At 47.8% G+C, this 27,017-nt stretch overlaps 1 protein-coding gene across 1 annotated transcript; it reads left to right on the plus strand.

The window, feature by feature from the left end:
- Positions 1-2,862: 2,862 nt before the first annotated feature.
- PLAT (plasminogen activator, tissue type) lies at positions 2,863-26,802 on the plus strand. Its single transcript, XM_059685297.1, has 14 exons — positions 2,863-3,012; positions 15,595-15,690; positions 16,537-16,579; positions 17,535-17,672; positions 18,065-18,175; positions 18,526-18,700; positions 19,175-19,266; positions 21,127-21,301; positions 21,835-21,920; positions 22,823-23,018; positions 23,109-23,245; positions 23,439-23,579; positions 24,470-24,636; positions 25,918-26,802. The coding sequence occupies exons 2-14, from the start codon at positions 15,616-15,618 to the stop codon at positions 26,074-26,076; spliced, it is 1,695 nt and encodes a 564-aa protein (XP_059541280.1). The 5' UTR covers positions 2,863-3,012; positions 15,595-15,615; the 3' UTR covers positions 26,077-26,802.
- Positions 26,803-27,017: the final 215 nt, after the last annotated feature.

Below are 27,017 nucleotides of genomic sequence, written 5' to 3' on the forward strand. Positions count from 1 at the left end.
CATACTTCCCAGGCATTCGGCCCTAAAAAGTCCACAAGAATTGGTGTCTCTTGGTGTTCGTGCAGAAGTCAGGTCACTGGTACAGCTGGCCAACTTGGTATCTCTAGCCTAGATGAAGGCCTAGACAGTGCATGTCATAACAACACCATTCCAAATCCACTGTGCTGTTCACCCCAGCCTCTGAAAAGCCAGATAAGCTCCAAAATTAAACCTTCTGAGATTATACACAAATTTTCTGTCTTTTGATCACAAATTGCTTTGTCATAAGCCTCTTGTCCATCTCCCTTTGCTTGAGTTTCCACAGACGTCACATCATTTCTTACTCAGCTGATGGGATCTCAGTGGTCCGTGTTCTTCTGCCCCATCCCTGTGCCCACTCTGGAGATAAGATGTTCCCGCTAGTGACGCATTGGGCCCATCCTGGGAGAGGTGGGGGAGGCCTCGCCTCAGAAATAGTGTCAGGCTGAGCAAGCTCTGTACGAATGCTTTCTTCTGGTTTCCCTGCGCCCACTTTGTCTCCGTGTTATCTGGGCCTGGGTTTTATTTCCCTTCCTTGAAAGCAAAGGGCTTTGATACAATTTTGCCAGGATGTGATTTCACCAAGATCTATTCTCATCCCCCCCACCCCCGCCCCCACTGCAATCCCTTGACTAAAATCAAGGCTCCCATTGTGTTCCTATTAACCTCCCTCCATCCACCACCTCCTTCTCAGGCTGGCCCAGAATCCCCGAGTCTGTGAAAGGAAAGCGACCTCACATTCCGTAGGAACACAGAGGCCCCAGGGTGCGTGCGTGCTAGCACCAGGGATCCACTGGTGTGAGTCATTTGGGAGTATTTCAGCAACGCTCAGGGGCACCTGTTGGTGACCTGCACACCCATCCTCTCAATCTCCTGCTCTCGGCCCACCCCTCTCTTTCTTAAGACCGCAGGTTAACTGATCACATTTGTGTTTTAAGTGGTGGTTAAAAACCGAAGGGAATGAGTTTGGCAAGGTGGAATTGTAGGTGACCTGACAGGTGGTGGGGAAGGATTCTCCCTATCCCTCTCCTTGATCACCCCCAGCGGTCACTGCCCAGGCCTTAGGAGCCAATACCCAGACTACAGTCTCTGTGTGATCTGAGGAGTTAAGTGTGATGGTTCAGGTGCAAATCATCCTCTCCAGGAGTTCAAGTTAAAGTCTCATTACCACCACCACCACCCCTGCACTCCTGCTGAACCAAAATGCCAGAGAAAGCCCCAGCCCCTCATCATGGCATACCATGTCACAGGAAAATAGACCCGTCTCCGTGGTACAGGGCCGCCCTCTGCTGCGGCTTATCTGATGTCCTGTCCCCAACGCTCTGTAGCTAACTGGACCCCTATTTCCCTTTTTCTAATAATGGCCATTGACAGAACTACGTCTTTTTATTTTAAAATATATTTTATTGACCTTTTACAGAGAGGAAGGGAGAGGGATAGAGAGTTAGAAACATCAATGAGAGAGAAACACCGATCAGCTGCCTCCTGCATGCCCCTTATTGGGGATGTGCCTGCAACCAAGGTACATGCCCTTGACCGGAATCGAACCTGGGACCCTTCAGTCGGCAGGCTGATGCTCTATCCACTGAGCCAAACCGGTTAGGGCCAGAACTACATCTTCATAAAAACATGGAAAAAACAACTTGACTTTGGTTACAACTGCCTTATTTTCCAACCTCAAAATCAGCTCTCATTGCTTAACAAATGTGAGCACATTAAGAATCAGAATAGAAGAGATCTGGCCTCTCCTAGAATAGCTGCTTGTCCCACAATGTCCTCTGCCACCCACCTGTCCCTTCTCCTGGCATCCTTTCTCTCACTCCTCGCTCACAATGCCTGGTCTCAGCTAGACATCGACCAATAACAACACACGCCACTTACTGTGATGAGCCACTGACTGTGATCTTACGCACATTGTTTCTAGTTCACACCTGACCCGCGGATGCGGATGCGAAAGCTCAGCGTAACTGAAAAACTCGCCTGAGCTCACGTCCCTCATGACCGGCAGAGCTGATTCAAGCCGAAGGCTTGCCCCACACTGCGCTGCTTTTATCAGTCATCTGTTAACAAGTCAAACAGGTTATCTGTTTCCAGGAGCATTTACATTAAAGAGCAAACTCCAGCACCCTGAGCCGCTTCCATCAGTTTAAGGGGTGGATGGATGGATGGATGGCAGTGATAGAATTTCAGCTCAGCACCCCATCCCCCTCCGCCTGAATTCCACGCAGGGAATGCTGCAGCTGAGTTGACCTCAGTGACCACTGATTTACTTTACAGAGAGGAGCAGTGATTTTCCTCATAATCACAGAACTGGGAGTGGCAGGGCAGGTGCCTGACGAAGCAGATTCTAGGCTGGGGCACTTTCCACTGCAGGTGCCTGCCCTTAAACGCCCCCACCGCTACCCCAGACGCTCCAACCCTGGCATTTCCTCTGCCCAGAGGGCAGCTGGTCCACCTGGCCACTCCTTCCAACCTCTTGTGTCCAGAGGGGCGGAGTTACGGCTGGAGATTCCAGAAGAACCCCTCGGCCTCCTCCTCGGTGTGTATTTCTTTAGAATTGTGAAGACCTCTTTTCCTGATAAAGGCGTAGAGCCTGCGGATCCTGAGGTCCCTTTTACGTCATTGAGATTAGGATTCTAAAAAAATAAAGATGACTCTTAGGGTCCTGTCCAACTCCCAAATTGTTGTATTCGATGACATCAGGACTGTGAATAATCAGGCTGGCCCGGAGCCAGGATGGGCTACGCAGCTTCCATCCTGAACTTCCTCCCCCTCTTTATGAAAACAGGCCCGCCCTGTTTGGCTCCCTCATGGCCCTGTCCACTGGGCATCCTCCTGCTGCAGAGAAGCCCGCCCACCCGGGGCCACCGACCCCACCCCCTGCCTTGAAATTCAAAGGAGGCTGGAGCTGTGCAGAGATTGGCGCTGAGGTCCTGCTAGAGTCCGGGCCGACAAGAAAGCCTTTCCAGGAGGCAAGCAAGGCAAGGAGTGGAGGTAGGTTGAATTCTGTGCCTCGCTGTCCAGCGGCTCCTCTTCTCTCTCGTAAAAGTCTTTCTGGCAAACTAAGCCAATTCAAGGAACGCCTGAGTCAGGGACTGACTTTGTGCTCCAGACAAAAAGAGGATTAGCTAGCGACTGCACCCAAAGGAGATTTCTAATTGAATCTGCATTTAATTGGATAGGCTGAAGTGTTTGGGGCAGGGAAAGAGAGAGAAGAGGAGGGGTTGTCTCTTGGGTAAGAAATCTCCGCTTGCAGAGTAAAGGGGAACGTGAAAAGAATTACACAGAAATGCTCTGAATAGACAACAGGAGCACCTCATGACTAACAGGCAAGAACTGTAAAATCAGCTGCCAGCGGGCCACTTGGGGTGGGGGCGGGGATGTCTGGCTAGGCAGCCCCCCTCAAGGAGCCCACGGGGAAACTGAGGCTGGGAGAGTGACATTTCCAGAGCGCGATTAGGTGGGAAGTGCTGGGAAAGAGGAGGAGGGGGTTTCAGAGAAAGGCCTCTGAGCTCCCCCTTCCCCCGCCATCCCCACTGGACCAGAGAAGCTCGGTTTTCTGGCTTTTTGCCCAGCGTGCAAATGTGGGGTCCTCTTTAAGGAGTTTTCAATTACAGAGAAAAAAATCACAGCAACGTCCTTTATTCCTAAAGCGCTCTGCAAGAAGCATATCAAGTCTCTAGATTTGCACTGTTATTATCTTTATTTTCTTAACCTCACGGGGCAGGAGGGAGGGGAGGAGGGAGGCAGAGAGGAAAACATGCTGAGCTCCCAGGTAACTAATGACGATCTCAAGTGCAGAGCAGTGTGGTAAGGACCGAGCTGGAATAATGACGGCAGTCTCCTGCCGCCGATTGATGACAGAAAAACATTACATGTGCGTGTCTATTTATAAGCCCATGAAGAAATCCTGCAAATACAGCTGCTAAGTGGAGTTCCCTCAAAAGGACTTCCTAGCAATCTTAGTCTGGAGGCAGGAAGACTCGGGCTGGGATCTGGACACTATCTTGTCCAGAATCAATACATGAGGATCAGAGTGAGCGGCTGGGTGAGAGCTTCCTGTGAGAGCAGAGTCAGACTCCAGGCACTGGCGGGGATGCAGTAAAGATTGAAATAGAAAGAGCCCCATCCCATCCATCCATTTACTAGTATTTTACCTAAAATGTCTGAGGCACCAGCCTCCAATCTCTGGGTCTAGGTACCCAAATGGCTCTGTCTCTGTCCAGACTCCCCAAGACCATCTCAGAAGACGCTGTGAAGCCTCGGGTCAGATTCTCCCACTGTCTGTGCTATTCTCAGTTGCTTCATCACAGTCTGGGATATCCGCCACCAGGGAGTAGCTGAGGAACTGCAATGATGCTGTTATAAGTTTGTGCTCATTGACGCAGGATTCTAGGACTTTTATTTCCTTGGGGCCTAACACGCTGATGAGCAGAGCTGATGGTCAGTACATTTCAAACGATCATAACAGACAGTGCGGCCTTAGCTTTGGTGGTGTGACGTAAAGGGACCAGGGCCATCTAAGGCTTTTGTAAATGAGGGATGGGAACCCCAGAGGAACTGGAGAAACTTACTGTCCAGATGAGGCCTGTTACTGACCTGCAACAGGAGTGTTCCCGGTCATGGGATTGACAGCAGCCCGAGGGGTCACTAGGTGAGGATCATCCTGTGGAAGGAACAAGCTTCAGGGCTCCCAAAGCCGCCAGGGCGGCTGGAGGTTATTTTCGGTCCGACGGCTCCAGTGGCCACATGGTTCAAAGCAATGATAGTGGGCTTAGCGCCAGTCAAAATTCCAATTCCATATACTACGCTGAGATCCCGAGTATCTAGGTGCAAGGAAAAATCTGGGTGCTGATTGTCTGGCATTGTGCATCTGCAGCCTCAGAATGAAATGTCCATTTCCTGTGATTTTTCAGCTCCGTCCTGATAAGATGGCTAGGATGAACCATGAGTGAGCAGAATACTCTGCGTATGTATGCCTTCTTTGGGACATGGCTTTGCATGGAGAAAAATTCTGTTTATAGTTTCAGATTGTAAACCTCATTCTCGTCAACCAGCTCACAAAACCATGTGATGGGTGTCAAATCAAATCAGACAAAAAAGTGAGAATGATTTAGACTCGGAGATAGAGCTAGAAAGAATCTTAGAGATCATCTGCCCTAGTCCAGCCACATGGTTTTGGCTTAGTTGTCTACCTACATCTAAGGACAACGTGTTTTCTTAGTGATATTTTGTATATTTTATGTGCACTTTCCTGCTGGGAAATAGACTTCTGTAGAAGAGGGTAGGAAAACAGATAAACCTCTTCATCACCTGAAAATTAAGACTTATGACAGAAGGCAACATGAACCAGGTACTGGGCACACAGTAGGCATTTCATAAATATTTTTTGAAGGAATAACTCAGGCGAGTTCTGGTTCTGATCATGATTACCCAGGAAATGCTCACCAGCTGTATGCATAGAACTAATACAATTGAGTCTCCTTAGCAGCTGACAGCACTATCTATGCCAAAGGCCATGACCCAGAAAGTAACTCTTGGCCAACAGCCCCAGCTGAGGTGTGCAGGGTGACTATGTGATGCTTCTGACCTGTACACCAGTGGCTTGGAGAGGTCTGTTTGGGAAATGACCTACAAGACCTGACTCCACCTGGAGCCTCTGATCACTTCAAGGTCAGGTTGAACCCAGATCCTGGGAGACCTTTATATTATGAGCCTTTTCTGTTTATTGTGTAGCCACAAATATTCCATTAACTTACAACTAGGCATGAGGGGATCCAAATTGAACTCCTTCCCCCAAGGCCCCAACATCCTTAGACCTCTTGGGCCTTCCAAACCACCCTTCCTCCTAGGGACACCCTGGAAGGGAGACCCTGGGGTGTGTGAATTATATTCCTTTGCCCAGAGAAAGGTGTTTGCCCTAAAGAGAAAGAGGCTCTGGTTGCTTCTAGCTATTGTTCTGGGCCCCAAGCAATGGGCCCATCTCTCCCAGTGGCTTGGAGAGGCCTGTTTGGGGATATACTCTGTCAAGAAACACTGTGCTTCATTCTTGTGTTCAATCAACAGCTTATATAGTATCCATTCCAGAAAGCTTACCCTGACCAGCCCCTGACCCCCCGCCTCAACAAAAGTGAGCTAGAGCCCCTCCTCCACAGTCCAGTAGGACTCTTTCTTCTTCTGCGTATCTACCTTCCATCCCCCCAACCCCCCTGCTTATCACAGCACAGATCACACTCTTACTATGATTGTCTAGTTGTTACTTGTCTGTCCCCTTCCTAAACTGTGAGTTTTTGAGGACAGAATATATGTGTCTTTATACCATGAGCCTCTGCTTAGTGCAGGGTTGGTGCTCAATAAATGTTTGATGGTGAATACAGAGAGTGAGCAAGTCATCAGAGAGTGAGCAAGTCATTGCCTACGAATTCAAGAAAGGAAGAAATTAGATTTGAGATCGCGATGGATGGGATGGGGTTCTGATAGACACGGGGCGGGTGGCACCCAAGGAGGTTCTCAAGCCCCTTTGTTAGGCATCTTTGCATGAGCAGTTTGACATCAGCTGAGTTGCTTGAAGGTGGGGGACAGGGGACTGGTTGGTGAAGCTAAACCCAGCGACCTACTATGAACAATCTAAAAGAGAACTCTGCTGGGGCTGTTCACACTTTGTCATATTCACAAAAAAGAGAAACTTGTTTAGTTTTGCTCGTCGTGGCAAGAGCCAGTGCCTGCCACCTGGGCTACAGAGAGAAAAAGAAGGCTTTTCTGCATTTTTTTTGTTTTTCTGGGAAGCTCGGGTTTCCTCCTGTTTCACATGCAACGCCTCTGGTTGTCAAACATTCGTGTGTTCCGCATCTGATGGGCCTTATCAACAGCGAGAGTCTAGCCTTCCTGCTGTCTTAGCCGCTAATTCCGGCTTCTCTCAACCATCACTCAGGCATGTGTGGTGTAAATAGGCCTGGGAAAGGCAAATAAAAACACAGATTAAAGACAGGATAAAAAGCACCACCCCACATGCAGGAAATAAGGGCTCCTGTTGATACTGATCTGTACACATAGATAAAGGGCTTGATTCTCTCCATTGTAAAGCATCTGGCTGCAAGTCATCACAAGATGTGCAAACGATCGAGGAAACAGTACTTAGGATTAACACATGAACAGGATGAGGACCCCATAGAGCTTGGGGTCCCTTCTACCTTGGCAGCTTCTAGTTACTCTTCCAGAGAGAAGCTGTAAACTTAGGTGCTCCCACTTCTGAGGACAGTAAGCAGTTAACCCTACTGTGCAACAGCCATTAGTAGGGGCTTTACCTGCTGCTTCTCTATTGCCGTAACAATGCGGCAAGGTGCGCATGACTAGCCCCATAGGAAAACCAGGAAGCTCCACACAGCCTGTAAGGAAGGAGTCAGCGGAGTTTGAAGTTAAGACTCTAGAGCAGCGGTTCTCAACCTGTGGGTCGAGACCCCTTTGGGGGGTCGAACGACCCTTTCACAGGGGTCACCTAAGACCATTGGAAAACACATATATAATTACATAGTTTTGTGATTAATCACTATGTTTTAATTATGTTCAATTTGTAACAATGAAATTGGGGTCTCCACAACATGAGGAACTGTATTAAAGGGTCGCGGCGTTAGGAAGACTGAGAACCACTGCTCTAGAGGCTGTGCTTCTCACATGCAGACATGCTGCTTCTCTCAAACAGCAATTTTGTCCACATGAAACATGCGACAATCCAGCCTCCGGATACAGTAGGAGTAGTGGAGAGAGTGTTGGGTTTTGGATATTAGATCTGGGTATCCTGCGTCTGAGTCTCGACACCACCTCTAACAAGGTGTGTCACCTAAGGGCCAAGCCCCTTATTCCTTATGTTTTGTTTGTTTTTTAAAAATATTTTTTTTATTGATTTCAGAGATGAAAGGAGATGGAGAGAGAGAGAGAAACATCAATGATGAGAGAGAATCATTGATCGGCTGCCTCCTGCACACCCCCTACTGGGTATTGAGCCCACAACCTGGGCATGCGCCCTGATCTGGAATTGAACCTGGGACTCTTCAGTCTGCAGGCTGGACTCTCTATTCACTGAGCCAAACCAGCTAGGACCCTTATTCCTTTTTGAAGCTCAGTTCTCTCATCCATAGAAACAAAATAATCTTGCCTTAAATCAGGGGTAGGGAACGTCTAGCCCACAGGTCTTATAAGGCCTGTGAAATCATTTGGTCTGGCCCTGCTAAGGCATTAGGGGTGAATTAATTAAATGGTTGACCAAATATAGCAAGCTAATTTTTTAAAATACATTTTTATTGATTTCAGAGCAGCAGGGAGAGGGAGAGAGAGATAGAAACACCAATGATTAGAGAGAATCATTGGTTGGCTACCTCCTGCATGCCCCACACTGGGGATAGAGCCTGCAACCTGGACATGTGCCTTGACCGGGAATCAAACCGTGACCTCCTGGATCACAGGTTGACACTCAATCACTGAGCCATGCTGGCTGGGCTGGCAGGCTAATTTTTAAGTTAATAATTTTGTATGACCCTCGAATGATGTTATGAATATCCAAATGGCCCTTGAAAGAAAAATGGTTGCCCACCCCTGCCTTAAATAATTCAATGGGCCCTGACCAGTTTGGCTCAGTGGATAGAGCGTTGGCCTGTGGACTCAAGAGTCCCAGGTTCGATTCCGGTCAAGGGCATGTACCTTGGTTGTAGGCATATCCCCAGTAGGGGGTGGGCAGGAGGCAACTGATCAATGTTTCTCTCTCATCGATGTTTCTAACTCTCTATCCCTCTCCCTTCCTCTCTGTAAAAAATCAATAAAATATATAAAAAATAATTCAATGGATGTAAAAGGGTTTTCTAAACTATTTGGCAAGTAGTAGGTACTCAAATACATGATGAGCAAGTGGCGTTAATCCAGACATTTCTCAAAAATATACTCCAACATCACTTTCATGTGAGGCCAATAAAATGCGGATGAATTTCGGTAATGATACAATGAAAGCTTCTGATCACTTTGCTTGGTTCATGTGTGTTGAAATCTGGAGGTTATCTGAAGAAATATCAAATTATTACGCATTTAATTACCATGCAGTGATGTTTGCTTTAGGGAGTGGAAGGAACAGGAGGAACTGCCCTCATTGCTTAACAGGAGGCTCTTTTAGATGAACATTAGACCACACGCCTTGTTTAGATCCAGACTTTGGGGTTAACATTTTACTGCACTGACTAATTGAATTCGCTTTTGCCAGCTGAACTTTGTTGTTGTTTTTGCAAGGATCCAAGTTCATTAGGAAAGGGTTTTGTTTTTGTTTTTGTTTGTGTGTGCACGTGTGCGTGCGTGTGCGTGCGTGTGCATGTGCGTGTGCGTGTGCGTGTGTGTGTGTGTGTGTTTATGGAAGGAGAAGGCAGGTGGACTTCTATTTTCCTAGACCCACAAACGACACTCCCTTGGTTCCCCCAAATCACTAGGATTACCTGGCAGAGGGTGGGATGTTGAGGAGATGACGATGCTCAGTATAGCTTTTGTGAGTAGCCAGGTTAATATCACCTGATTTAGACTCAGTTCCTTATGCCTATATTTTCAAGATGCTTTGGAGAGAATTCTACCCTGGTGATTGAATGGCGATGCGGCAGGATTCTGTTCTATTGACTCATTGGAATGATGGAATTAAATAATAGACAGACTCTTCCTCTCTTATCTCCCAGTTACAAAGAGGTCTGTTTAAAAAGAGAGAAAATAAGCTTTGGCACATAGAAAATTACCTTTTCTTATATTTTGTTATTGATTTTTTTACAGAGAGGAAGGGAGAGGGGTAGAGAGTTAGAAACATCAATGAGAGAGAAACATCGATCAGCTGCCTCCTGCACACCCCCTCCTGGGGATGTGCCCACAACCAACGTACATGCCCTTGACCAGAATTGAACCTGGGACCCTTCAGCCTGCAGGTCAACGCTCTATCCACTGAGCCAAACCGGTTAGGGCAGAAAATGACCTTTTTTAAGGTTAAGAATTGCTTCCATGATGGCAGTTTTTGAAACTGATTTCTATTCTGAGAGCATGGTCTCTATAAAATGCAGGACCTGTATAAATGGGACCAGAGCTACCAGGCTAATGGCTCCTGTCCCAGCCTCTGACTCTGGCTCAGACAATAGTGAGCTTTTGTGGGAGCTCACCCCCTTCTCCCGAGTCCTGGTTCCTCCTCCCATCTCACCTCACCTCTTGTCCTTTCTCTGGTGGCATGCCTTTGCTGTTCCAAGGAGTTCTGACCATTTCTTTTCTAATTTGTTGGCATCCATTCTGGGCCACGGTGGTTAGAGGGAGAGGGGGGTGGAGGGAGGGTGTTTTTGGTTTTATAGCCATGAGTCATTTTAGGGTATTTGGGACTCTTACAGGCTGACTTTCTCTTACTCAGACTTCCAGAGAGAAACACAATAATAACTCCAAAATTTCCTTTACCAAAGATTCAGATTGCAAACCTTGCACACGGCATTAAATTCGATCAGAGTATCTATTTGCTTTTGTCTTTCCCTTGCAATTTCCATCTCTCTCTACCTAGCTTGTGTGTCTGCCTTTTCCTTGTGGGCAAAAATGGAAACTAAATCCTTCAGTTCTATAACAAGTGGGACAATGGCATCGTTTGTACCTAGAATTAGAGAACTTGACTGAGTGAGTGACTGCATTTGTACAGTTCCTTTATTGCAAATCACTTTATAGCAGGTGGTTGAATGTTTAGATAAAAGTACTTACACACATTTGTAAGTGTTTTACAGTTTACACAGCATGTGTACACTCATTCTGTCATTTGTTCTCACAACAGAAACCATACAATGTTAGCCCTGGGGGAAACCTTGAGAGTCCAGCCCACTGCGTTTTTGCATTCCTGGGAATAGATCCTATGTCTCAAAATATAGATGCTTTGGAAGAACAGCATGTTGATTTTTATTCAGTCATTTTAACTTTACGTGAATGAGCATGTCAGCTCCTTTATGGAGAGCAGATTTCTCTGGGGGAAGATGAAGAAGGTAGGAGGAGAATGGAGGGAAAGAGTAAAGCAAAGGGGGTATAAAGGCACTGAGGACAACACTTCCTCTGCTGTCCCCAGGTCCTTCCTCTAGCTGTCCTGCTGCCACTTCAATGACTTCACCCAGTCCAGACTCAAACAATTATGAGCTCAGTGTTCATTTCCGCAGGGGTAACATGGGGGAATGCTGATGGATGAGCACCACCCATCCATCAGCATTCCCCCATGTTTCCCCTGCGGAAATGAACACAGAGTTTCTGGTTGGTGTGATCACTGATTTCTCAGACAGAATGGCACACATCCTGGGCTTGAGGACAGTAACCAGACCACTGTTCCCGCTGTTCCCTAGAACAGGCATCATTCACACTTGTTCAGAGGGACCAGTAACCGGCGTCACTCCGTCACTGCAGCGGGCAGGACCCAACAGGGCTTCCGGGCGGCAAGGTCAGAGGTGCTGTGGAAGCAGATGAATTGTGGCTGCACATGCAGCATGTGAGCTGTGTCCTGCACAAGGGTGCCTGCCCTTGCATCCTTGAAATCCGGGCCATGCATTATTTGCCGAGTCATGTGCCCTGTTCTTTCTATTTGCACGGAGTCCTTGTCAACTTGCCAAGCCCGAGTCTGCTGAGCTTCATCCACCAGAGAGGGTGCCTTTTACAAATCGGCAAAAAATCAACTTTGTGTGCCAGGTTGAGCCTGCCAGGGTTGGCGCCTTGGGGCCTTGGGAATGGCAGGCTTTACGGCCATCCCATCACTCCTCTCATACAGTGATTCTTTTTAAAAATAGATTTTTATTGATTTTAGAGAGGGAGAGGGAGAGAGAGATAGAAACATCGATGGTGGGAGAGAATCATTGATTGGCTGCTTCCTGCACGCCCCACACTGGGGATCGAGCCTGCCACCTGGGCATGTGCCCTGACCAGGAATCAACCGTGACCTCCTGGTTCACAGGTCGACACTCAACCACTGAGCCACGCCTGCCGGGCTCACACAATGATTCTTTCAGTGATTCAGAGAGTCCAGTCTAACAAAAGTGAGAGCCCTCATGGTTTTTCTTTTTTTGTCTTTCTTTCTTTCTTTCTTTCTTTCTTTCTTTCTTTCTTTCTTTCTTTCTTTCTTTCTTTCTTTCTTTCTTTCTTTCCCTTTCTTCTATCCTCCCTCTCTCCCTTCCTTCCTCCTTCCCTTCCTCCCTTCCTTCCTCCCTCCCTTCCCCTTGCTTCCTTGCCTTTTTAGTTCTTTGATTCTGGGAAACCATCAAATATAGCAAAAGCAAGAGAACACATTTTTTAAAATCTTTTTTCAGTTATAAAGTGAGCCTCAGAAGGACTTCTTACACTTACTCCTCAAATCTCACTTCCCACCCTGGCCTCGCCATGAGCATCTGGTACTTCTCCCTTTGGTGGGAACCTGGGGTCCACCGAGGTGTGCTGGCATGGGTCCCAGGGGTCCTGGGTCTGAGTCCACGTCTCTGGTACTCCCTTTCTTCTTTGTCCAGGCACGGCCCAGACCTCTACACCCACCTCTTTTACAAAGGCAAAGCAAGACACGGTTCCCTCCCTTTTCTCATTCTCCTTTGTCTTTAGACCGAGCTGCTTGTCTGCTGGCGGGTGACTCATTTCTTTGTCATTCTCTTACCCCTTCAGCCTGTCCAGCTGCTCTCATTGCCTCTGCACAGTGAGGATGGAGCTATCCCGTTTTTTGTGTGTGTGTGTGTGAGACTCATTTGCACTGGATCAGCTCAAGGCTCAGCAAGGCCAAAAGAGGCAGAGGAGGACAAGGACTGAGAGAAGACAGAGTCTCTAACTCTCCCAGGAGCAGAAGACAAAAATATGCTCCTCTCCCCCTTATGCTGATTCTATAGTTACTAAAGGGTTTGACATGGTGCAGCTGTCGGAGTCTTTGTACCCAGCCCTAAGCCAGGCTACTCCTTCCCGGGTTAGTCTCCCTCCCCACATTTGTCCAGGGAATGCAAATATGTTAATACTTCACTTCCCACTTTGCCACTTCCAGCATCTGGACTTGTGTTCCATTTAGGAGGATGGTGAGTTCTTGAAATAAAACAGTAACTCGGCAGGCATCTAGAGAAAAGACTACACCAATCCCCTGGATTTGGGTGAATGAGAATATTGAAAAGACTGGTTGTTGGCATGCAAGTTAAGTTCCTTGTTCAGCTGGTGGCTCATTCATTCATTCATTCATTATTTCATTCAGAATTTCTTCATGTTCCGAGAGCTTAGAGGTCTCCTTATCCTCAAGGTTTGGCTAAGACAATAAAGGATGGGGCCATCTACAAATATGTGAAAATAATTAAGGTTGGGAAGAAAGGGGGGAATGCATTTAAGAAGATCTGTTTTTAAAGGTCATAAGTAATGAGATACCATTAAGAAAGGAAATTTAAGAGGAAGTTGGGGACATTGTGAGAAGGGGCAAAATTAAGGACAGCTGAGAAAGAAAGTCCGGAGCAGTTCCCTGTGTTCAGAAGGCTTTCTGTGTGCTCCTATGTTAGATGGCCTACTTCTTTCCCCTGAAACCAGTGAATAGTAGTGCACTTCCTTCTCTAAGAAAGGGCCCCCAAAGGGCACCGCCGCACACCCCCACCTGAGAGGAGGGCTTTGGGCATGCCAAATCGGAACAAAAGCCCAGATCCTGAACTTCTTTCTGTTCCTTTCATAATGGGCAAGGGGAGGTGAGGGAGGGGTGTGCTGGTTGGGAGACTCCCTCTGAGCCCATGGCCTGGGTTTCCTGCTGAGTTCGCTGTTGACCTGGCCCTCCTGCCCTCTCCCCAGTTCCCCCAGCTCTGGTTTCACTCCCCTGCCTGTGACCAGCATCCTAGGAAGAGTCACTGGGGCATAAAGAGTCCCCCAGGCTCCTTTGTTTTGTGAAAGGAGCCTGGGGCCATGAGAAGGGAATGACACTTCCAGCAGGGGAGGTTCTATGCAAATAAACAAAGAAGGAGCCAGAGCCAGAGCCAGAGCCAGGCCAGGAGGAAAGGCCTGTGAGCCTCTAAAGCAGCGGTTCTCAACCTGTGGGTCGTGACCCCTTTGGGGGTCGAACGACCCTTTCACAGGGGTCGCCTAAGACCATCGGAAAACACATATATAATTACATATTGTTTTTGTGATTAATCACTGTGCTTTAATTATGTTCAATTTGTAACAATGAGAATACATCCTGCATATCAGATATTTACATTACGATTCATAACAGTAGCAGAATTACCGTTATGAAGTAGCAACGAAAATAATTTTATGGCTGGGGGTCACCGCAACATGAGGAACTGTATTAAAGGGGTCGCGGCATTAGGAAGGTTGAGAACCACTGCTCTAAAGGGACAGGGCACTGAAGATCCTTGGGATAGGGGGGAGGGGTGGGACCAAAAGTTGTTGTGACTGGAGGGAAATGAGTCAAGGAAAGAAATTCCCTAATTTAATCCTTAAGGATGAAGGAGCCAGTGGGCCTGCCAGACCACAAAATAACATCCCGACCAAGTAACCTACTTTAAGCTGCTGAGAGCAAGAGCATGGAGAGGCACATGAAAGCCGGGAATTTGGGGTCCAGGAAGATCTGAGCTTCATGACTAAAACCAGATGCCTCTGCCCCTTTCTACAAATCTGTCAGGCCTGTCTGTAAAGAGAGAGACCGACATCCCCATGGAGCGGTGGGGAGGGGGCGGCCTGGCCCAGAGGAGCCTCCTCTTTGTTGGACAAAGAGGCATGGAAGTCATGAGTGGAAGAGCTGAGGCGACCTGAGGGAGGCGGGCCCTGTGATGTGCCAGCAATAAACCCCTATGGCTTCCTCTAAAAAGTCAGGGGGAGGACATTATTGTGGCTCTGTCTAGTCAACCCCAGGGCAGGAATTCACTTCAACGGAAACCACGCCAGCTCACCGCGGTCCTGGGCTGCCAAGAAGTGCCAGAGATGGTCTCACCCTTCAGCCCACAGAAATCTCTGGACAAAATCACCTTCCAGCAATCCCTGTCCATCCATGGATGAATGGATAAGCAAACTGCGGTCTATGTAGACAAATATTATTCAGCCTGAAAAGGAAGGAATTTCCGACACATGCTTTGACATGGATGAACCTTGAGAACATTATGCCAAGTGAAATAAGCCAAGCACAAAAGGACAGATATTGTATGATTGTACTTATATAGGTCCCCAGTGCAGTCAAAGTCATAGAATGGTGGTTGCTAGGGGAATGGGGAGTTATTGTGTAAATGGCTACAGAGTTTGTTTGGAAAGATGAAGGTCTGGAAACAGACAGCTGTGATGACTGCACAACAGTGTGAATGTGCTTACTGTCATCAAACTGCACTAAAAATGGTTAAGACGGTAGATTTGGTGTCTTGTGTATTTTACTGCTATATGTAAACACACACACACACACACACACACACACACACACACACACACACACCTTCCAGACACTTGTCAGGGCGTTTCCGGCGGAGGAAACTGATTCTGGGGCGCCCGGCCATGATGAAGTTGCAGGTCCTTGACCTTTGTTGTACTCCTTGACCTCTCACATCACATGATTAAGCTGTACCCCCATTCTTCCAGAATCTAAGGGACACTGAAGAAATGATGACTACAATGAAGAGGGAGCTGTTGTGTGTACTGCTGCTTTGTGGAGCAGTCTTCACTCTGCCCAGGCAGGTGGGTGTGCAGTTCACGTCTGTGTGCCTCATTCCTTAGGACTGTGGTCCCTCCGGGGGCTCCTCAATGGAGAGGCAAGGGGCCAGAGGGCCAGAGGAGCTGCAAATACACGGCAGCAGGCCCTAGGCACTTATTGTGACTTGAGGGAACAGTTTTTGGTTCTATTCCACTACCTCCGAACACCTTCTTGGAGCTATTTTTTAAAAATGTGTTAGAATTAATCCATAAAATACTTTCAAAACAATGCAAGTGCTGCAAGCCATAGAAGCAGGCAGGCTGCCCTCCTGCTGCTTACTGTTTCATTGGGATGGAAATGTACCATACGCATGCTCTCTGAAAATGTCCAGCAGCAAAGGACGTCATAGAAGGCCAACTGAGCAATACCTGAGCAGCAGGCCTGTACAAGAGAGTCAGAGATGGCTACATAAAGAGATGGGGACTACAGCTCCACTGCTCAATATGGCAGCCCCTAACTTCTTGTGACTATTTAAATTTAAACTTAAATAAAATATAAATAAAATATAAGGTTCAGTTCAGTCAGACTAGCCATATTTCAAGCGCTCAGTTGCCACATGGATTCGTGGCTCTGTATTGGACAGCACAGGTGTTAAACATTTCCATCATTCAGAAAGTTCTTTTGGACAGCGCTAGTCTAGAAGGGGAGGAAGAATTAGACAAGAAGGCAGGACATGGACTTTCTCCATGGGGCCAGTTAACCCGAGGGGGAATCTCTGGGCAGGTGGCATCTGATTGGCAGGTTGATGGGTGGTCTTCTGGATTGGCTACCTTTATTCTTAAGACACCCAGCATGTACTGATCCTTTCTCCACCCCTGGTTTCTTTGCAGGAAATCCACAGGCGATTCAGAAGAGGAGCCAGGTCATACAGAGGTGAGATGAAGCTGAGGTGGAAAGGGGTTGATGAAGGTAGGAGGCAAGGTTAGGGCTCAGGGGGATTCAGGCTCTGTCAGGGGATCTATCTTCTATCCCCCACCTCAGAACTTAACTATGTGTGAAGGTGAAATGGTACAGGGCAATTCTGCAAAGATGCCTGTGTGGTTCCCCCCATCACTCACTCACATGCACCCAGGTAGCTGAGGCGAGCGAGCCAGGATCTGAGAAGACAGGGGGTGTCCTCCAGGAGCCAGGCTGTCAGTCAGGGAGTCACAAAGCTGGGGGGAGCCTTCGACTTAATGGCCCCGAGTCCTTCAAAAATACGAATGGAAGTGGCATGTTTTCTACACAGATCAAAACACCAATTTTCTTTGTTTGGGGCCAGAAATGCATCATTTCAGTGTGGTAATACTCCTGTGGATCAAAAACTCTGGTAGGCAATTATATACATGTGTATAGTTTTGATGAATTAAAATGAAAAAAATAGAGTATTACCTAATACCCCGGTCGGCAAACTGCAGCTCGTGAGCCACATGCGGCTCTTTGGCCCCTTTAGTGTGGCTCTTCCACAAAATGCCACATGTGGGCGCGCACATACAGTGCGATTGAAACTTCGTGGCCCATGCGCAGAAGCCCATGCGCAGAAGTTGGTATTTTGTGGAAGAGCCACACTCAAGGGACCAAAGAGCCGCATGTGGCTCGCGAGCCGCAGTTTGCCGACCACTGACCTAATACATGTACTTTAATAGATGAGGGTCCATCAGAGAAAAAAAACAATAAAGGGAGTCTTTGGAGAAAAAATATTAGGCACTTGTTGTCTTCCAGTGGAGAACAAGAAAGGAATAAAGGATGGATTATGAGAGTGAGGTAGGAATGTTCTCAGTAAGACTGGAGGTGGACCATCAGCTTTGGTGAGTTGTGCCCTAACAGGCCAGCCTGTCTTTCGTTACAGTGACCTGCAGAGATGAAAAAACCCAGACGACATATCGTCACCACGAGTCGTGGCTGCGCCCCATGCTCAGAAGCAACCGCGTCGAACACTGCTGGTGCAACAGCGGCCGGCCGCAGTGCCACTCTGTGCCCGTCAGAAGTACGTAGGGACTTCAAGCCCAGGCTTTGAGCGTCAGCATCCAGGCTCATGGCCCCAACCCTGTCTTGATTGGTCCCCGACACGTTGAAATCTTTAAACAGAGATTCTGGGCATGATCCGCCTTCGGCAAATGTGAAGGCGCAGAGCAGAAAGGAGCAAGGCTCTGTGACCTCAGGCGAATGCCTTCACTTGCCGAGCTGCGGGTTGTTTTTCTGTAACACGGGGGAACGATAGTACGTACCTCATGCTTCGCCGTGAGAATGCAATGAGTTAATGTTGTAAACTGCTTAGAATAGTGCCTGACATGTAGACAGCACTCTTAATATTTTAACTCATGTTGTTCTCGGAGCTACTTGGCAAGTAATTAGGGGTTTCCTGTTTCTGCCTGACAGGTTGCACGGAACCGAGATGCTTCAATGGGGGGACGTGTCGGCAGGCTCTCTATTTCTCAGATTTTATCTGTCAGTGCCCTGAAGGATTTAGTGGGAAACTCTGTGAAATAGGTGAGTAGTGGGTGGGTGGGTGTGAGAGAGGGACTGAAATCCCAATTGCCAGATCTACCCGGAAAGGAAATCTACCCTGGAGACAGAGGCAAGGTGGGGAGAGGGGACAGGAAGGGTCATCCAAGGGTCGGTTAGAAAACCAGAGTGCCGGGCCCACTTTGGAGTCTGGCTCTGCCACCAGCCAGCTGGGTGAGCCTAGACACCCACTCCCTTCCTGCGCTCCAGGAGCGTCCGCAGCCAGCCTGCCTCATTGGTTTGGGGTGATGGCAGCTGCCGATGTGAGACCCCTTTGAGAAACTCAATGAAAGGGGGTTCACATGTGAGATGTTGTGTTTCCTGCTTTCCCTCAGATGCCAGAGCTACCTGCTACAAGGACCTAGGTGTCACCTACAGGGGCACGTGGAGCACCGCGGAGAGTGGGGCCGAGTGTATCAACTGGAACAGCAGCCTTCTGGCCCGGAAGACCTACCACGGACGGAGGCCAGATGCCAGCAAGCTGGGTCTTGGGAATCACAATTACTGCAGGTGGGAGGGCTGTCTTCCCTACGGAGTAGGTTTTCTCTGGAGAGAAGCTGCTCCACTGGGGATATATATATATATTGAGACAGAATTTCTTTTCAACTTTTGCTCTTCAGGCCCTCAACTCATTAGGTGAAGCCCATCCACGTTATCAAAAATAATCTTCTTAAGGTCAACTGACTGTAGATATTAACCACAGCTACAAAATCCCTTCCCAACACCACCAGCCACACTAACACAAAAAACTCACGGTCACAGTCCACCCCTTACCAACTTGGCACACGCACACATCTCCTTAAACCACACTTAATCTCCAAAAGGAGACAGTAACTGAGTCATAGTCCCACCTGACATGATGCACCTCTCCTGTGCACAACCAAAAGCCCGTTAACTCTCCCCAGAAGAGGATGCAAAATCCTTGGGCCTGCGAGGGAAGCTCCGCTTTTAATGCCCCCTGGCTTTCTCTGGCTGATTTTTCAGAAACCCAGACAAAGACTCAAAACCTTGGTGCTATGTCTTCAAGGCAGGGAAGTACGTCCCGGAGTTCTGCAGCACACCCGTCTGCTCCCAGGGTAAGTGCAGCCACCCCACCTTCCCTGTGGGGTCCTGGGGAAGAGAGTCTAGGAGGACAGGTTGACGGTCCTTCTACAACCGGGAGACAAGGGAGCAGGCTGCGAGTTCACCGTTTGGGCTGCAGAGGGAAGAAAGTCATGAGACTTGGGTCCTCACCCAGGCTTGGCCTCTAGCTCTTGTTGACCTTGAGCTGATTTCTTAACACCTCTGACCCTCAGTTTCCTCATCTACAGAGAAGGTGGCGCTGCATCAGTGGTTGCCAGTCCTTTTGAAAATGAATGGGAATTTCCCCTTTTTTGATTACTGGGCCTATTTCTCAATCTCTCTCTCTCTCTCTCTCTCTCTGTCTCTGTCTCTCTCTCTCTGTCTCTCTCTCTCTCTCTCTCTCTCTCTATATATATATATATATATTTTTTAATGTGACAAAATTTCCCAAATTTAAAAAATACTAAGTTACAAAAGGTAATATGAATTCAGCGGTGCTTTCACAAATAACTGTTACTTATCACAATAGCATGAAAAACACGTTTTGAAGTTCTAAATATACGATACAGAATAACGTGCATTCCGTCTCCAACAAACGCTGACACACTTGTGAATTTGAGGACTCTTTACAGCAGTGGTTCTCAACCTTCCTAATACTGTGACCCTTTAATACAGTTCCTCATGTTGTGGTGACCCCCAACCATAAAATTATTTTCATTGCTACTTCATAACTGTAATGTTGCTACTGTTATGAATCGTAATGTAAATATCTGATATGCGGGATATATTTTCATGGTTACAAATTGAACATAATTAAAGCATAGTGATTAATCACGAAAACAATATGTAATTATATATGTGTTTTCCGATGGTCTTAGGCGACCCCTGTGAAAGGGTCGTTCGACCCCCAAAGGGGTCACGACCCACAGGTTGAGAACCACTGCTTTACAGTAATGCTAAAGCATTTGCCCCATCTCCCAGGATCTGGTCTAAATTGGCACTCCCTGGTCTAGATGACCTGAGAGATCCCTTCCAGTTATACTATTTATTATACTGGTATATTTTGTGAGTTTCAAATGGAGAGAAAAGAGGGTCCAGTGGGACAAGTAGGTGAAAATAGGCAGCACTCTCTTTCCTTCCCAAGCCCAGCAAATCCTCCAGAGCACTTGCAGGCAAAATCTGAGAAATCAGGGCCTGCTGACATGTCCCTCTATTGAAGTATCTTAGTTCACTGTCAAATATAAACAAGGAAACCCATAATTACTTTCAAAGCAGCTCCAGAAATCATCACCACTAATTAAACTCAGCACCCTTTCCTGCTGGACCTGAATATACCCTCAGAAGCTCTTTCAACACAGCAGTCTAGGAAGCCATCTCCAGTTGATCAAAGTTGGCACACCAGCAGAAAGCCGTTTGCCATCTCCATGTGAAAGGGCTTGAAGAAGCCCTGGTAGGTGTGGCTCAGTTAGTAGGAGCATTGTCCCGAAAGGTCATGGGTTCGATTCCTGGTCAGGACACATACCTAGGTGGCAGGTTCGATCCCCATCCCCGGTCAGGGTACATGTGGGAGGTACTGATATTCTCTGTCACATCAATGTTTCTCTCTCTCTCTCTCTCTCTCTCTCTCTCTCTCTCTCTCTGCCTTCCCCCCTCTCTAAAAATCAATGAAAATATCCTTGGGTGAGGATGAAAGAAAAGGGCTTGAAGAAAAGAAAACGAGGAGGTGGGATGCTATCACACCCTTCTCACTGGCAGGCCGGCTGCCTTCGATTCTCCAGGCCAGCGGCTACATTGCAGGCCCTGTTGCAAACTCCAACTTGCCCGTTGTAGCAGTTAATTGGTTTTGTTTCAGTTTGAGATTTCTTCTGTTTCAGAAAAATATGGGAACTGCTACTTTGGAAAAGGATTATCATACCGTGGTACGCACAGCCTCACCGTGTCTGGTGTTTCCTGCCTCCTATGGAATTCCATGGTCCTGGTAGGCAAGATTAACACAGCGTGGAAGACCAACGCCCAGGCACTGGGCCTGGGCAAGCACAATTACTGCCGGTATGTAGCACAACATCCAAGGGGCTCAGGTCTGTGCAAAGGACAAGACTGGGGCTGTGGGATGGGAAAAGAGTTGATGCCTAAAGTTATATGAAAGACCCAGTGAGTGGAAAGAAACCATGGCTATTATCTAGTCCAATCTATTCATTCGCTAGAATAACACCTATTATGAAAAGCAAAGTCCACCGGTTTTTCAACCCAAATCCCAAGTTCAAGGTCCTTTCCCATCGCCATTTAGTCCTCATCTGGTCCGCTCACACATGGCACTGTTATTCCACCGAATTGACAGAGTTTCTTCACAGCACAGCCCCCAGTCCCTCCCAACGACCCAGGGAGATGAGCATGTCATGTTGCTGATGTGAAAGTTGTTTTCCTATGGTGGGGTCTGTGACAGAGCCGAGTCCAGAACTCAGGATCCGCCTTCCCAGCTCATTGTTTTTGCCATCGGTTCACTGAGCCCCCTTCCCCTCTTCCATGGCTTGAGATGTGATTGAAAAGGTGATCTAAAACCTTGAACTCCCTTTATCATCTAGGAATCCAGACGGGGATACCAAGCCTTGGTGCCACGTGCTGAAGGACCGCAAGCTGACGTGGGAATACTGTGACATCCCCCAGTGCTGTAAGGGCGGCCCTTGGCCACCTCCCTTTGCCCAGCCCCACTGCCCTGTCCCTCTTGACCATTTCCTCTGCCCTTTCCTGTGTCTTCACATCTGTCTGGTTCAGACTGTGAGGCTGTCAGAGTTTCAGGAAGGTCAGGCCTTGCTGGGGAGGGAGCTTCCATGACTAAAGCAAGGGTGGGGGTTAACACTCTTGGGTAGATATCCGCTTCCCATGCCCAGGAAATTGTCTGAGAATAGATTATTATTACTCAGTTCCTGTGAACACAGATTAGCTACAATGTTCCTCAAGAAACATAGAGTCTAACTGGGCAGGTAAGACACAAATGATCAGTGAACTCACAAGCAAGGTTGTGTGAGTCCCCAGTGAGTGGTGTCAGTAAGCTTTCTTGGAACCTTGTGGGCTTGGGGGTCTTAAATCGGCTTCGTGCAGATGTAGGATTTTACCTGGGCCTTGAAGGATGGGTCAGGCTGAGTAGATGGGAAAGATATGGGGCAAACATTCCCTAGGAGGAAGTTGCAATGCTTCGTTATTTCTTAAACCAGGAAGTGGCTGCAGAAAGAAAACTAGAGGCAATGAAGCATAGCAGAAAGATCCCCAGTTATGGGTTTCGACAGATCTGGGTTCTAATCCAGATGCCATTGTGACCTGGGGCAAAAAGTTTTCAGCCTCTGGAGTTCAGTGTTGTGAGGGTCACAGATGGTGTATGTACAGTGTTGGCATGTACCATGTACTCAACAAATGAAAGCTGTGGTTTTTATCACCAGGGAGACTTATACCTGTGCCAACCTGTAGAGCCAGTAGAAACTCAGGGGTCCCAAGGGAAGAAATCAAGATGGGTGCTCAGGACTTCACCTCAGGATCACAGACCTCATCCCCCTTCCCTGTCCTCTTCTCACCCAGCCACCTGTGGCCGGCGACAGTACAAGCTGCCTCAGTTTCGCATTAAAGGAGGACTTTTCTCGGACATCACCTCCCACCCATGGCAGGCTGCCATCTTTGTCCAGAACAGGAGGTCGCCAGGAGAGAGGTTCTTGTGCGGGGGGATCCTGATCAGCTCCTGCTGGGTCCTGTCCGCTGCCCACTGCTTCCAGGAGAGGTAGGGACTCAGAGGCCCAGCGGCTTTTCCTGCTCTCCTTAGAGGAGACCTCGCAACAGGAAGAATGTCCTAAGGCTGTTTCTCCATTAGGTTTCCTCCCCACCACCTTAAGGTGGTCTTGGGCAGAACATACCGGCTGGAACCTGGAGTGGAAGAGCAGAAATTTGAAGTCAAAAAATACATCGCTCATAAGGAATTCGATGAAGACACTTACAACAATGACATTGGTAAGATGTCATTATTCTCCCTGCTCCAGTTCAAACTCCAGTCTGCAACACACACACACACACGTGTACACACGTGCACACAGGTGCACTCGCACCCCTCCTTCCAAACCCTCGCCCTCTCCCTCACCTTCCTCCCCCCAAATCAGAAGCAGCTCTGCACACAGGGTTTTCTCTCCCTCGCTCTCCCTCCCAGCACTGCTGCAGCTGAAATCTGATTCGCTCGAGTGCGCCCAGGAGACTGGCTCTGTCCGCACCGTCTGTCTCCCGGAAGCCGACCTGCAGCTGCCCGACTGGACGGAGTGTGAGCTTTCTGGCTACGGCAAGCACGAGGCGTGTAAGTGGAAGGAAGTCACGGCCCATCCTGCCTGTCTGCAGGACAGCAGGGGCTGCAGTCATTGACCAGAGAGAGGAGAAAGTGGTCATGAGAGTGGTTCCCGCCCCGGCGGGCACTGCTGCTGTGTCAGTGTGGGCAAGTCCCCTGAGGCGAAGTCCTGAGCACCCATCATGGGCCTCCCCTACCTCACCGGGTCACAGGGTCACAGGATAGGTCCAAACAGTACCAGTGCTTTGAAGAGCTTCAGATTTCAAGAAGGTTCTCACAAGAGAGCACACAGTAATTAAGGGTATGGATCCTGGACTACAGCCCATAGACCTGAGCTCAAATCCCCACTCTGCTCCTCGCTAGCAGCGTGACTCTTGCTTGGATCCATATGTTACAGGGCTCCAAGCCTCAGCTTCCTCGTTGGTGAGATGGGACAGAACTAGCTAGCTACCTCCTTGGTCACGATGATCTAATGAGAGATTGGGTTAAACCAGTGGTTCTCGCCTGGGGTGATGTTGTCCCCCAGGAGGCATTTGGCAATGTCTGATGGCATTTTCGATTATTACAATTCAGGATGGAGGTGTATCCTGGCATTTAGTGGGGGGGGGGGGGAAGCCAGGGATGCTGCCAAACATCTCCATGCACAGGACAGCCCCTCACAAAAATGATTTTCAGGTCTATATGGCCATAGTGCTGCTATTGGGAGACCCTGGATAAAACTCTATAAAATCGTTGTTTTTATAGGGCAAAACAGGAACATATTGGCCGTGTCCCAGGACTCAACCTAATATGTGTAAAAGCCTGATACATCTTAGCAATTATTAGAAGAGTTGGCTTTCTCCTTCCAAAAGATTGACAACTTTCCCTAAAATCATAAGATGCTTTCCCTCCTCTCTTTTCAGCTTCTCCTTTCTACTCTGAGCGGCTGAAGGAAGGGCATGTCAGGCTGTATCCCTCCGACCGCTGCACGTCTCAGTATTTATCTAACAAAACCGTCACGAGCAACATGCTGTGTGCTGGAGACACGCGCAGTGGAGGGAACCAAGCAAACCTGCACGATGCCTGCCAGGTAAACATGAGCGCCTCTCCATACTCCGAGCCTACCCAAGGGTAAAAGTGCCCCTTGGCCATCAGGTTCTTAACCATGGCCATCCTCCAGCCAGCAGGGCGTGATTTCATCTTAGTGGGGCGCTGGGGATTCTGCATGAGGGCCTCTGAGAGTGAAGCAACCGGAGAAAGATCAAAGTTACCCAAACGTAAGAAATCTGAGCTATAGGAAATTTCCCCGGCGTCTGCACAGGAAACTCCACCTAGTACAGGATTTCCTGTAAACCCCAAGCAATTAATTGGCCGTTGGAGTGATGGATAAAGAAAAACAAATTAAGAAATTCTTGACGTACGTAGGTGCTGGAGGATCGTAGTCTGCTTTGTAGCAGGGGAAGGAAGAAGGGCAACTCGCTGGGAAGTAGGATAGAGATGATTTGTGAAAAACGAGGTTTAAAAACTCACTCAGTCCAATAACCTGGGAAAGGAAACCATGTCAGGCTCTCTGTGTTGGCACCCTTATTGGGGTCAGTACTTCTGTTTTATGATAACAAGACACTGGCCCATGGGACACAGACCAGCCTGTGTATTAGGACCCAAATAGAGCCAAGAATCTGTTATTGATGAGACATGTTCATGCCTGCAGTGTGTCAGGCTGACCACTGAGAGGAGGGGTGCGAGGGGTGCCAAGAGAAGGAAGGCCAGGCTCTTGCCTGGGAGACTTGGTGGACTCTTTGTGAACCCCTTGTTCCTTGACAAGCCTTTGGTCTCTTTTTGAAGAGTTTCTTCAGAACTCTTCATTGTACCACCTCGCTCAACACTCACATAAAGGTTGCCTGCAAAGTGATTATTTGCAAGCTTCAAGTTCAAAACCAAAAATCATTTTGATTCAGCAAGACAACAGCAGCAAACAGTTACCAAGAGTTTTATTGAATCTCATACATTGTTCTGAAGAGCTTTTCAAGCTCTCTTCCAATCAATTCCCAGAACAATCTCATCAAGTACGTAGTATTATCTCTCTTATACTGATAAGAGAGGTACTTCAGTGCAGAGTTAGCCCAAGGCCACACAACTGCCTGGAGTTAAAACCAGGGCGGAGGCCTGAAATGTCTGAGCAATTATCTCAGAAATTCACTTTACAATATAGATACAGTCTAATCCTCTTAGAGGATCAAGATCATGGAGATAAAAGCTTTCCTCTGTGAACTAAGTACTATGAAGAGTACAATCCTAACACTACAAATATTAACCCTAACTCCCACCTAAAGCAGTTTTTGCAAACAACTAACCAGTTCTCCTTTTGCAGGGTGACTCAGGAGGGCCCTTGGTGTGTATGAAGGACAACCACATGACTTTGGTTGGCATCATCAGTTGGGGTGTTGGCTGTGGGCAGAAAGATGTTCCAGGTGTATACACCAAGGTTACTAATTACCTAAACTGGATTCAAGACAACATGCGCCCATAACCAAGAACACCCAGTTCCCTGGCATCATGGCAGACCTCACCTCCCTCCACTTCAGAAGACTCACCAAGACGGCGCTTCTTCACGCGGGTTTCTCCTTAAGCCATCACACCGTACCAGTGGGGGGGGAGAACCAGTAGAAGAGGGGAGAGGATATATTTTCATAGGTACTTCCCTCTTTGGAAGTTTTCCAGGATTAAGGTCTGATATCAGAATGTATTCTGTGAGATGGAAAGACAGATAAATGCCAACCCCTCCCAGAACACCACCATCCAGGGCAAATAGGTAGAACAAAAGCCTAACCACCTAATCTATCCATGCGAACAGCTTTGGAAGTGGGACCACAGGGAAAAAGGCATGTCTCTGTAATAAAAAAGCAGCTAGATCCTTCAGGAAAGGAGTATTGCGTTAGAAGCAGAATGTCTATTTATAGTCACAAGGAAGCAGAGCAGAGGCCTGGGCGTCCTAAGGCCAGATCGTGTTCTTCAAACCAGCCTTTAAATCAAGTATTTGGCTTTCTCCACTCTATAGCTCTTGGAGGGAATTCCTTTTGTGTACAGTGTAAATGGGTTTTTTTTTCCTCTATAATAGAAGAATTGTACCATTTTAATAACTGATCATCTAGGCGATAGCATATTTATGTCAGTTCATCGTAGTGTTTACTTTCTGTTGCCACAATTTTGTATTATACTGTACTAAAATAATAAATTCAAATTTATTTTTCACATATTTTCCCGGAGTGGAATAGTTGTTATATATACAGTATCACACAGAAGATTTGTTCATGTTCACTTTTTTAAATCATGTGCAATGTTTTCTTTCATTCATTCAACAAATACAGAATACTTGCTGAATACAAGGCAATGTGCTAGGGGCTGTCGATAGTAAAAAGGGGACAAATAAACTATTTAGAGAAATAACAAGGTAGAACAGAGATGGACCAC

This window comes from Myotis daubentonii, chromosome 2 (assembly GCF_963259705.1).
Source record: "Myotis daubentonii chromosome 2, mMyoDau2.1, whole genome shotgun sequence".
NCBI classification, from domain to species: domain Eukaryota; kingdom Metazoa; phylum Chordata; class Mammalia; order Chiroptera; family Vespertilionidae; genus Myotis; species Myotis daubentonii.